Source organism: Ursus americanus, chromosome 15 (genome assembly GCF_024610735.1).
Source record: "Ursus americanus isolate L20-20 chromosome 15, mUrsAme1.1.p, whole genome shotgun sequence".
NCBI lineage: Eukaryota > Metazoa > Chordata > Mammalia > Carnivora > Ursidae > Ursus > Ursus americanus.
This window is the reverse complement of record NC_142141.1, coordinates 38,652,690-38,665,590: the sequence shown is the minus strand read 5'-3', so window position 1 is coordinate 38,665,590 and position 12,901 is coordinate 38,652,690. Positions and strand designations below refer to the sequence as shown.

Genomic DNA, 12,901 nt, shown 5'->3' with positions numbered 1-12,901 from the left:
TTAGAGATTATATCTCAGTAGATAATTGTCATTTTTATTCACTTATATTTTAAAATATTTTCTTTCCTGGGGATTTTCTAACTTCTTCTAGAAGGATAATTGTTCTGTGTCGACTCAGAGAGGAAAATTTGCTTGCTTCTCTCATGGAATACTACAGTCAGGAATATTCTTTTAAATCATTTTTACGTTCCAGCAGGCTGAGATCAGTTCTATACGGGAAAACAAAGACAGACTAAGTGACAGCACTACAGGTAAGATGAAGGGGCAGCTGTTTTTGTTTCTTTGACAGATGTGTAGTCCATGGCCATTTAAGAGCAAAGGCAGGGGCGCCTGGGTGGCTCAGCCGTTAAGCATCTGCCTTCAGCTCAGGTCATGATCCCAGGGTCCTGGGATCGAGCCCTGCCTTGGGCTCCCTGCTCGGCGGGAAACCTGCTTCTCTCTCTCACACTCCCCTTGCTTGTGTTCCCTCTCTTGCTGTCTCTCTCTGTCAAATAAATAAATAAGATCTTAAAAAAAAAAAAAAGAGCAAAGGCAAAGCCTGGAGGAGTATAGGGAGGTTGGGGTGCCTGGCACCCAGACCTGCCAGTACTACACAGGCTGACACTTTCCATATTTCCGGAGTACACCTGGATTTTAAGGAGTCTCTAAGCATGGATGCGAAAAAAATATGTCTCTGTTTCATTTGTCCCTAACTAAATGTTAGCACTTCCTTCAATTATGAATATAGACAAATAATCCCCAGTAATCTTAGCAGACCGGTGACTTTGCCAACAAGAGAGTTCACAGATAATGTCATGTCACCTAACTGTAATTGCGGGTGTCTTGAAATATCATTTACAGTCTCTCTACTAGAAATATGGCAGTTATTAGACCTGCTGCCAGATCTGGTTATTTGGTGTATTACAAAATCAGCTCTTAAGTTACTATAGCCTGGTTATTCTCTTTTATGCATTTATTTTATTTTAAAGATTTATTTATTTATTTTAGAGAGTGCATGCATGCACAAGTGGAGGGAGGGGCAGAGGGAGAGAATCTTCAAGCAGACTCCCCCCTGAATGTAGAGCCCAGTGTGGGGCTCAATCCCATGACCCTGAGATCATGACCTGAGCCAAAACCAGAACCCGTCGTTTAACCAACTGAGCCACCCAGGCACCCCCCACTTTTAGGCATTTTAAATAAAACATTATTTTGCAATGAGGTCCACTGCCACCATCAGCAAGCAGCACTCCTTGCCCCTGGGCAGCAGGTTATTTCCTGAAAGGAGAGCCAACTGAGCACCTCCGTGGCTGCACGATCTAACTTTCCTGCTTTGGATTTTAGATATATGCAAAGACACAGTGTTAATAAAGTCACACGCAATTGTACTGTCTTCACCAAGACAGGGTTTAATTTATTGCCTTAAGAGTCTATCCCGCGGGTTTACCCTCTAAGAATGTACAGTACAGTATCCCCAGAGTCCATTTAAAATGTCACATTCACTTTCTTAGCCTATTATGCATTTTATGTGTTTGGAACTTTTAACTTACAGAATTTAGAAATACTAAGCTTTCGAATTCCTGGCAGAGATCCATGTTAATTGAACACGTGTTACATTGGATTCTTTTAAAACCATCCATTATATTTTATTTTTTTAAAAATGTATTTATTTTAGAGCATGTGTGCAAGTAGGGGGAGGGGCAGAAGGAGAGAGAACCTCAAGGAGACTCCCCACTGAGCGCAGAGCCCGATGCAGGGCTCAGTCTTAGGACCCCGAGATCATGACCTGAGCTGAAACCAAGAATCAGACACTCAACCAGTGGAGTCACCCAGGCGCCCCTCCATTGTATTTGAGAAGTAATTTCTGTAGCTTAGAATTATAGTCATGCTCTGGTTTATTCCAAATTCACCAGACATTATATCAAGGGGACTCTATAAAGCTGTGGTTTAGGCACCAGACATCAGAAGTAAGCATTTCTTCTGATGTCATTTTGCATCCTTCCAAATTAAGATGAAAGTTTTCATCTTTGCATTAAATGGCTATGAGAAAATAATAACATAACAGTAAAGAATGTAGGTCAGCGCTATCAGATTGTGGTCTGTAAACTGTTGCCAGTCTACAGGAAATAAGAAGTTTGCACCAGAAAGCCATCCAGCAATACCGCTAAGCAAACTATTTTGTCCAGCAGACTTTTCTTTTTTCCATTGGAACACTGCTGAATGCCGTTCTGGAACAAGGTTCTTGTCTCAGTGAGCACTTTGAGTAATATTGCTTTAGATGCCATTTCAGCACAATAATCAGTAGGATGTCAGAAAGTGATGGTTTACCAACAGTGGGATTGTGGGATTCAAAGGAGACCATTTCCTGATGGGGTGGTCATCAGGTCATCGAATGCTGTAAGGAGGAAGCAGAGTTTGACGTGGGTCCTGAAAGATGCCTACAAGTAACCTAGCCGAAGAAATGCTGCAAGGACAAGCGTAGGCATGAAGAATTAAAGCAGCAGCCTTGTGTTGAGAATATAGAGGGTATGATGGAAAGTTTGAATCTGAGGAAGATGTAATACTAGAGATCATGGGTCGTACACCTGAAAAAGTACATTGACACCAGATGATGGAGGCCTTAACCCAGAGGAAGGAGTCTGGAGATTAATTTTGGAGAGAGAGAGTGATTAAAGCACTTGAACCACAGGAATGTTTTAGGAAGCATGTTTTAGGAAGATTAGCCTGACAGTGTTGGGCAAGGCTATATTTGTCCTATGGAGAGGAGAGAGAGCTTTGTTACAGGGCTGTTTGCAGGGTTTCCAAGCCAGGGGCTAAAGTTCGAACTAGAGTAACGGTGGTAGGGATAAGAAGTGAACCAGGATACTTCTAAAAGGATTCACAGAAATGGGACTTAGTCATGGGAGGAACAAAAAAGCAACCAAGGTATGATACTTAATCAGGCGAATGGAAAATGTATGAGCAAATCCCATCAGTTTTCAGATGAGCTGTATACATCCAGGCATCCGGTCCTGTGCTGGGGGTACCCCAGGAAGGGAACCCCAGGACCCGGGAACTGCTGTTCCTCTACCCAGCTGCTAGGGGCTTTTGTTCAGAGCCAGAGCCAGGAAGAAGCCGAGGGTTGGGTAGAAAGTGACTTGGTTAAAGGTCAGAGAAAGACTGGTTTAATTTTTTAAATATTATTTTAAATTGCTTTCCACTTTTCCAAGGTGCTGATAGCTTATTGGATATAAGTTCTGAAGCCGACCAACAAGATCTTCTTGTCCTGTTGCAAGCAAAAGTCGCTTCTCTTACCTTACACAATAAGGAATTACAAGATAAATTACAGGTGGGTACAGAGATTGCTACCACGGGACTCTTCTGTAGGGTCAGACTACGGGGATTTTTCAGGTTAGTCAGATGATATTTTGTTTTAAACATCTCCAGTGGTTTCTTCCTTTTTTAATATAGTTAGCCTCAAGCATTTTATAGTTTGAAATTATCTGTTTGTTGAGAGAGGAGGTATTCATTAACTCCATTTCTGTAAATTGCTAAATTGGTCAATCACACATAATTATATACTTAGTGTGTGTTATTTATGACATATACGTGTATGTGTGTGTGTGCATGTGTAGAGCTGATCATTTAGCAGATTTAAGAACTTAAATAAGAAGTAGCTGTACTAATAAGCCCATTGCCCCTTTTGGCAACTGGAATAATATGAGAAGCAAAGGAAAAATTACGAGTCAGAGGCTTTAGAGCCAAAACAAATCTCGTGTTTTTAAAGTGGCACACATCAGCGGTCCTAATAGAGCAAAGAATAAGCTTAGTGTCATTAATCGGCCTCTCATGTCCGGGACCATATTTTGTCAGGGGGCAAGGGTACACATAAAGGGACCCTGTGGCTCTCCCGTACATAAGCTTTGGGTTTGTTCTCTCCTCCCCGTTGCTTGCTCACCTGACCACATCTTTGGTGCCATTTCGTTCTTGCCTTTTTCCCAGGCCAAGTCACCCAAGGAGGCAGAAGCAGACCTGAGCTTTGACTCCTACCATTCCACTCAAACTGACTTGGCCCCACCCCTGGGCAAACCTAGTGACACCTCTCCCCCAGACTCCAAATCATCTCCACCTGTCTTACCACATTCTTCAAGTAAATCCACTCTGGACAGCGATGGCCGTATTCAGCAACTACAAGAGATTTTGCAAGACCTGCAGAAGAGACTGGAGAGCTCTGAAGCAGAGAAGCAGCAGCTCCAGGCCGAGCTCCGGTCCAGAAGGGCCGAGTCGGTGTGCGTGAACAGTGTGGAGATTTCAGAGAACAGCTCCGACCTCAGCCAGAAACTGAAAGAAACCCAGAGCAAGTACGAGGAAGCAATGAAAGAAGTCCTCAACGTGCAGAAGCAGATGAAACTGGGCCTCGTCTCGCCCGAAAGCGTGGACAGTTACTCGCGTCTCCGGGAGCTGAGGATCACCGAGGAGGAAATAGATGTGCTAAAGCAGGACCTCCAGAATGCGGTGGAAGAAAGTGAAAGAAATAAAGAGAAGGTGAGAGAGTTAGAAGAAAAACTTGTAGAGAGGGAGAAAGGTATGGTCATCAAGCCTCCCGTGGAAGAGTATGAGGAAATGAAAAGTTCATATTGCTCTGTCATTGAGAACATGAATAAAGAGAAAGCATTTTTGTTTGAGAAGTACCAAGAAGCCCAAGAAGAAATCATGAAATTAAAAGATGCCCTCAAGAGTCATATGACCCAGGAGGCCGGCGACGAAGCCGGGGACATGAAAGAGGCCATGAACAGGATGATCGATGAACTCAATAAACAGGTGAGCGAGCTGTCCCAGCTGTACAAAGAAGCCCAGGCCGAGCTGGAGGATTATAGGAAGAGGAAATCTCTGGAAGACGTAACGGCCGACTACATCCACAAAGCGGAGCATGAGAAACTGCTGCAAGTGACAGACGTATCCAGAGCTAAGGCAGAAGAGGCCTTGTCCGAAATGAAGTCTCAGTACTCAAAGGTGTTGCATGAGTTGACCCAGCTCAAACAGCTGGTGGACTCCCAGAAAGAGAATTCGGTCTCCATCACAGAACATTTGCAAGTGATAACCACGCTGCGGGCTACCGCCAAAGAGATGGAGGAAAAAATAAGCAGTCTCAAAGAGCACCTTGCAAGCAAGGAAGGAGAAGTGGCAAGGCTGGAGAAACAGCTTCTGGAAGAGAAGGCCGCCATGACCGACGCCATGGTGCCCAGGTCTGCCTATGCAAAGCTCCAGTCATCATTAGAAGGCGAGGTGAGTGTGTTGGCCTCAAAATTGAAGGATTCAGTAAAAGAGAAAGAGAAGGCCCATTCGGAGCTCACCCAGATGAGAAGTGAGGTGTCACAAATGAAAAGGGAAAAGGAGAATGTTCAGGCTCTCTTAAAGGCCAAGGAGCAGGAAGCAAATGAACTTCGGCAACAATTCCAGGACGCTCAGGAAGAGCTGGCAGAAATGAAGAGACAGTCGGAGAGCTCTTCCAAACTGGAGGAGGATAAAGACAAGAAGGTTTGTGAGATTCCATTGCTGTCGCGTTTCTAGCTAGCACAGTTAACGTTTTTAGCGTTGGTTAGCACTGACCTGTTGTGAATGCACAAAAGGTCTGCATGTGACTCCCTCTGACCCCACGGCCACATTAAGAATAGTAGGTTGGACATTTTTGTTTAAAAAAAACCACTGATCTTCTATCAGTCCCTTTATATTAAAGCATTTTCACCTATGTGGCACGTATTTTCCCTTTTAAAATTATTTTACAGACACTCTGCCAAGTGGCAGGGATCAGAAGTGAACCCACAAACTGAAAGGCATTTGTGACCCATCTTGAACTTCAACTCATGGAATCCAGACACATTCTTCCATCATACAGAAACCCAAATACTCCCAGACTTAATCCTGCTTCCCTAAGCCATAGGAGCTTTGCCCTGAGTCAGTGGAAGGACTGCCCTCCCTGGCCCTTATTGTCAAAGGTGGACAGGAGGAGAAGTGGGGGGAATGTGGGGAGATGGGCTGGGTGTGGCTTGGAGGAAGGAGGAATACAAAGGGGGACTTGGAGAATAGCTCCGAGCCTGAATCCACTCTGCATCCCCAGTCCCCTGGGTCAGGTGTTCTGAACGGCACTGGTCAGAGCACTGTTGATCGGGTATTCCTTTAATATAATGAAAATTTCAAAAAGAGCTTCCAAAGCCAAGGGTACAGGGAGTCGGAAGGCAGAGGCCGGGTTGCAGGGAGGAGTTTACGTTAAAGCAAGATGTCCAGAGAAATCAGGGTTCCTAGAACTTACTCCTTGTTGCCTGTGTCAGCGCTATTGAATAAGACATAGCTGTCTCCAAATAAAGAATGCCTAAAATCCTGGTTCTGATTTATTTTTTCAACAATAGCCCCTTTCAGAATGAAAAAGGAAATTAGTGCCATAGCTTTTGTTACTCTCCGGCCTCAAAGCACAAGGTTTAATCCGGGGCCCTTATTTGAACATAGTGGCCTTAGAGGGCCATGTGGGTTTGCTGATTTTGTCACCTATTTCGTTTTGTGGGTTTTCTTTAAAAAATAAACAAGAAATTGTTCCAAAGCCTTGAGTCCCAGAAGCCAGTAAGAGGCTATGTTCAAGGCTTAGAATTCTCTGGAATTTTGTTTCTACAGGCTCTTTCTTGCCTATTGATAGTTTTCCTTTCCCGCCAGATCAATGAGATGTCGAAGGAAGTGACCAAGTTGAAGGAGGCGCTGAACAGCCTCTCGCAGCTCTCCTACTCCGCGAGCTCGTCCAAGCGGCAGAGTCAGCAGCTCGAAGCGCTGCAGCAGCAGGTCAAACAGCTCCAGAACCAGCTGGCTGTGAGTGGGGCTGGGGCTGGCAGGCCAGGCCGATTCCACGCACCTGCCCAGTGTGGGGGGGCGGGGGGCGGGCTGGGGTGAGGAGAGTCCCAGCCTCTGGGAGCGGTGCTCTGCAGAGCAACTGACTGAAGACTTTCAGGGTGCGGGCAGGCAGGAAGAGGGAGTGGTGGCGCTCCCGCACGTCACCTGCAACGACATGGGTCACCTGGGTCTTTGAGAAGGGAGGAGTCGGCTGGACAGTGGCGCAGGCTTCGTGGTTACGTATCTACTGACTTTTCACCCCCTGTCCATCTTTCTACCACGGCCACTACCGTCTCTGGCAGTGGCACGAACTTTTTCTTGTTAGGGGCCGGGATCCCTGATAGGTGTGTGTCTGTGCCTCTGAAGCTGCTTCTTGGCCCCTCTCCTTATTTGACCTGGGAAAGTTCTTCCCATAGCTGTAGTTTTTTCCTATGGCTATTGTAACAGACCAGCACAAACTTGGTTTAAAACCAGAATCTATGCTCTTAAAATTCTGGAGATTGGGGCACCTGGGTGGCTCAGTCAGTTAAGTGTCTGACTCTTGGTTTTTGGCTCTGGAAGTGATCTCAGGGTCCTGGGATGGAGCTGTGTGGGGCTCTGCGCTCAGTGCAATCTGCTTATCTCTCTCCCCTCCCCTCTGCTCTTTCCCCTCCCCCCACCATGCTAGCTCTTGCTCTCTCAAATAAATGAATCACAATCTTTAAAAACAATTCTGGAGATGATAAGTGTGAAATCAGTTTCACTAAAGGCAAGGTATCAGCAAGGCTGGTTCCTTCTAGAGACTCTAGGGGAGAATCCATTTCGTTGCCTTTGCTAGCTTTTGGAGGCCACCCAAATTCCTTGGCTCATGGGTTCTACCTCCAGCTTCAGAGCCTGTCACTCCAGCCCTGGCTCTGCTCTCCCATCTCCTACTCCCACCTTTGACCTTGCTTCTCTCTTATAAGGACCCTTGTGATGACATTTAGAGATATCCAGATAATCAGAATACACTTTTTCTCCATCTCAAGATCCTTAACTTAATCACAACTGCAAGGTCCCTGGCACCATATAGGTAATATTCCACAAGTTCTGGGAATTTGAGTGTGGACATCTTTGGAGGGCCATTATTTCACCTCCCACAACCTTTATTAAGGTTTTAGTTGACAAGGGGATGTTACATTTTCCACGGGAAGCCAAGGGTTCACCTGTCCTGGATTATCTCCAGTTTCCATTGACAAACAGGACCTGGACTGTAGGATTTCTTTGGTACAGACTTGAGACTGGTGAATTCGGGTCTCCGAGTCGTTACTCTGGCTGGCCCCAGAGTACAAAAGCAGCTTTTTTGTGTTATCGGCTCCAGCAGTGAAGCAGCTCTTCAGAGCATTTTTCTGATGAAGTGGTTGTCACAGATTTATAGCTAAAATGCTGATGGTCATACAATCATTTTGACAGTTTTCAACACATTCAATGAATATACACAAGGTGCTAATGATCTAAAGGTGAATAAGACACAGTCCGTGCCTTCACCGAATTTCTGCTCGACAACTTTCCATATTCTCACTGTGGTAAGCACCCATTGCTAGAGAGATGCCTAGCATGCTCTGGGCAGATGGAGGAAATGTCTCCGAAGGCTCCTTGCAGGGGGCGATGCTTGTGCTGAGTCTAGAAGGGATAGGGAGGAGGCGGCAAGGACTAGGATGTGGCATTTTGATGGCCCTTGGCATCCTTGGCAAGGACAGTCCCAGTGGGGTGGAGGGCTGGAATCCGGCCTGCAGTGGGCTGCCCTAGAGAAGTGACCGAGGAGGCAGGCATCTGACGGGGCTGAAGAACCCAGCAGGAGGCAGGGGAGCCTAAAGTAGATTTGCTGGAAAGAGAGGAGCCGGTGACCAGAGGGTGAGGTGCTTTCTTCTGAGATTTCAGAGGTAATGACAGAGGCAGCGCTGTGACCGTGAGAGTGCATGGCTGGAAGGATGAGGAGCAAGTCATTGAGGTGGACACCGAGGAAACTGAGAGACCGAGGTATCCGTGGCTCATGCATGTGGATATCGCAGTCATCCAAATGGGATGGAAAGGAGGACAATGATCAGGAGATAAAGTTTTAAATGATTGAGTGGAGGTATCCAAAAGGTGAGAGGAAACAACACAGGAGGAGGTCCTAGGCCCACCTTCTAATGGTGTGACCTTCAAAGGACTGAGGTTTCAAAGGTTGTCTTTGAATAGGAAGGACAACTCATGTTCTAACACTCATAGGAAGGAGGTGAGAAGCGTGTTGATGGACTTCTGTGGACTTTGGGAGCGATCTATATATGATGGTCTCAATTTTCACCCTGAAATAGGAGGAAAACCATCTCCTTAGAAAAGTTCAGAGCCAAGTGAAGGTTCCTGAAATAGTTACTGAGAGGAATTGGAATAATAGCTCAACAAGGAGAAATAAAAGCATGAGCAGCTGTACTGAGGAACCAGTTGAGATTGGTGCCCCCACCCTGTTCATCTCCTGGGTTCACCGACAGCCGAATAATTGAGCTCCCTGGGGACTAGATGACTGGCTATATAGTGAGAGACCAGTAACTCTTCTTAAAAGAATAGATTTTAGGGGGCGCCTGGGTAGCACAGTCGTTGAGCGTCTGCCTTCAGCTCAGGGCGTGATCCCGGCATTATGGGATCGAGCCCCACATCAGGCTCCTCCACCGGAAGCCTGCTTCTTCCTCTCCCACTCCCCCTGCTTGTGTTCCCTCTCTCGCTGGCTGTCTCTGTCAAATAAATAAATAAAATCTTCAAAAAAAAAATAAAAAGAATAGGTTTTTAAAATTTAAATTAATAAATATTTGGTTATTGTAGAAAAGTTGGAAAATACAGAAGACTCTGGAAAAGTTTCTATAAATGGTCCATAATCCAACCAGTCAGAGATGGTCACTTTTTACATTTGTTAGGTTTCTTTGCACGATTTACTTTGTCTGAATGTGTCTGTGTATTTGCATAAATATGTTTACATATATTTCTTGCAACAAAGGTGGGATTATATAATAACTACTTTTTCATGAATTTTCTTCTAGAGTTGACATACCAAAATATGAAATAGGTAGATTTTTTTCCCGTAAGAGTATCAACAAATGTTTCCCTACAAATAGTGATAAGTGTTCAGTAATATACAATCCAGTGAGCCCAAAATTTTAAAAGCCTCACATGCTAGCATTTGCTGGAGGAAGTCACTTGGGGAGCATTTGGCCACAGCTTTCTTACAGTCTTTTGGTTTTGTTCTTTAAAAGTCTCCTAAGCTCTTAACAATGTCACATCTTCTCTTCCCAGGAATGCAAGAAACAACACCAGGAGGTCATATCTGTTTACAGAATGCATCTTCTATATGCCGTGCAGGTACGCTGACAGCCTGTGAAGTATATACCACAGCAGGTGTCACCCAACCCCCATCATTAAACCAGTAGAACAAATGAAAATTCAAGGGGAATCTTTTACATCGAGAAGCTTTAAAATGCCTTTTGCTTCGCTTTGGATTTTGTCAGGAGCCCTGCACCACTGAGGGCGAGCAGCCTCAGCATCTGTTGCGAAACGAGGGAGGATGTGGCTGCTACCCCACCAGGAGCAGCAGCCCGGGCTTTATTTTCGGGCGTGCGCATATTCTCAGAGCCATCTTCACGGTCTCACCGCAGGACTCTTGGTGGCTCGGCTGGGCTCACATTTGCAACTGAGACCCAGAAAACCCTTTGCCAGAGGCTCTGGTGGACCCAGGCCTCCTCATCCTCCAGAGGGCAAAGAGCAGGGCCCTCTCTCTGTCCCTCATAGAAATGTGGGAGTCGATAAGGCTAACATTCCTTTGGAAGATCTGGGGGAAACGCCAAGGGCTTCGTCTCAGCCAGCCGTCCCATTCCCTAGGGGAGACTGCCAGGACTCAACTCAGGTTCTAATGAGTGTCTTTTGTTTGAATTTCCTAGGGCCAGATGGATGAAGATGTCCAGAAAGTACTGAAGCAAATCCTTACCATGTGTAAAAACCAGTCCCAGAAGAAGTAAAATGGATTCCCTGGCAGGACACTGCCCCCTTGTTGTCCGTCTTTGTGTTAGATCTGGCATTGTGGGCAACCACTGCCGTCGTGCTCACTCGCGATCTGCACCGTGGCCTCGCATAGCTTTCTCCCTTTCCAAAGGCAGCTTTCTGAGGACCGCGCCCTGGAGAAGACTGTCCTCCTCAGAACCGCTTAGAGACTTCAGAGCAGCAGGGGTGACACACGGTGTTACCCCTTCAGATTCCGGAGCTGGGGTCAGCCACACGCAGGGGGTCTGGTCCTGGTGCTGGCGGGTGGGCACCGTCCCCGGTGGCTGCCCAGCCGAGGGGCTTCGTTGCCTTCGTTGCTTTCGTCCCCCACTCAGGCCGTGCCGTTCAGCACAGGAGGGCTCTTTTTGCCTTTGGTTTCCAATCCTAAAACACGATTCAACTTCTGACCAAATTAGGCTGGCACTCCTTATGTGGTGCACGCTGAAGAGCCTTCATCCTGACTTCCTGTGGATTTTAAAACTCTCCTTCCTTCGTTTCCCCCCGTCTGCCTTACACGGCTCATCACGCTGCTTGCTCGGCAGCCCCGCGGTGTGCTGAGCACTGTTCACTAAAATCCGAAGCTGAAAAACAAAAGCAAATTGTTGACATATTGCAGATTTTCTATGCAAACTGGCCTCCTGCTGTTATCCGTGAAGCTCAGGAATCCAGACGTTTGTGTTCAACAAGGGACGGTAAACTGCGTGTTTACAGCCAAAAGAAATGCCTCATAGTTCTTAACCTCAATTTTTTAAAAGTGTTTTTTTTTCTCTACAATATTTTTATTGGCTCTTAACGATGTTTTCATAGCTAAACCCCTACATAAGCGAAATCGACATTAGACTCTATTAACGAAGTATTTTTAGGTAACCGTGCTTGCGCCTTTTTTAAAGCCTTTTTCTTCAGAGTTTTCCGCTACAGCCAAGGGTAGTTATGTATTTATTCCTATTCCAGACTCACCACGAGCTGCCACCGGTATCCCTAGACTTTCTGCCATCGTGTCCTTAGACTGTAGCACATTTCCTTCTGCCCACTGAGTATTTTTGAATGCCCCAGCTCTACCAGCACCTGTAAATGATCTCCGGAAGGACTGTTAGTACCCATCACTTTTCCAGCATTGAAACTAAAATCCCAGTATGGTACACGTGATGGTGCATAGCAAAGGTCGTGGGGGAAAATATTTTTGTTCACTTTACTTTCAGGTTAAAGGTGTTTGAACTTGCTTGCAGCTTCCTTACAGCATTGTTCGTAAGGAGGGATGTCAGCTGAGCACGGACCTCTCCGAAGTGTATAAAAGGGCAGCGGCCTGTCCTGACGGCCCACGTACCATAGGGCCGCCTGGGCGCCCAGGGTGTTTGGCTGTGTCAGAGGATGTGTTCATCTCTATTGGATGAGGACCAAGGACAGCAAAGCAAAAATGGCTTTCAAGCTTGGTGTTACTTTTCTCAAGTTGTTTATAGTTCAGCAATTTCGAAAATGCTCCAAAGAAATGTGAAAGGACTTTTTGTCACAGCCCTTAATACAAGCAACCCCCCCCACTCCTGCCCCCGCGCAGAAATGCTGCAGAGTATAAAACTTGAGACATTTTGTAGGATGCCTGACAAAGTGTACCCTTTTATCTTGTTTCAGGATGCATATTTATTATAAGTACTCTGGTTAAATATTGAAAAGTTATATGCTGTAGTTTAGCATTTGGGCCTTTGTAATTTACAGAAGGTATTGCAGAAAATAAACTTTTGTTTCGTTTTGCATCTCTGTTGTTGATTTTTGGTGCATTCGTAAGCATATGGCATATGTGTCTGGCTCCCGAGGATCGGGTCGGTGGCGCTTGGGTGTGATGGTGTGTTTTGCCCGAGTCACACTCAGTGGCAGGCAGTGGTCCACAGCCTCTCACTATATGTCACCTCCTTGCCGTCTCCTAGCATCTTTAATCTTGGACTCTGACTCCCCTTTCCACTTTCGAAGACCCCTCTGATTACACCATGCCCACCCAGATAACCCAGGAGAATCCTTAATTAAGGTCAGCCGATGAGCCCCTCAGCCCCAA

The 12,901-nt window shown here is 46.1% G+C and overlaps 1 protein-coding gene across 8 annotated transcripts in view; it reads left to right on the top strand.

The window, feature by feature from the left end:
• RAI14 (retinoic acid induced 14) overlaps window positions 1–12,605 on the top strand; it is a 144,304-nt gene extending 131,699 nt beyond the window's left edge. For 6 of the 8 annotated variants that reach the window (XM_045787217.2, XM_087867944.1, XM_045787220.2 and 3 more), the window contains 6 exons: window positions 194–251; window positions 3,186–3,304; window positions 3,958–5,493; window positions 6,661–6,810; window positions 10,117–10,182; window positions 10,758–12,605. In XM_045787217.2, coding sequence (XP_045643173.2) covers window positions 194–251; window positions 3,186–3,304; window positions 3,958–5,493; window positions 6,661–6,810; window positions 10,117–10,182; window positions 10,758–10,835 — 2,007 coding nt within the window. In that variant the 3' untranslated portion in view covers window positions 10,836–12,605. The remainder of the gene's footprint in view (window positions 1–193; window positions 252–3,185; window positions 3,305–3,957; window positions 5,494–6,660; window positions 6,811–10,116; window positions 10,183–10,757) is intronic. The other 2 variants (XM_045787214.2, XM_045787216.2) reach the window with 1 other exon arrangement.
• Window positions 12,606–12,901: the final 296 nt, after the last annotated feature.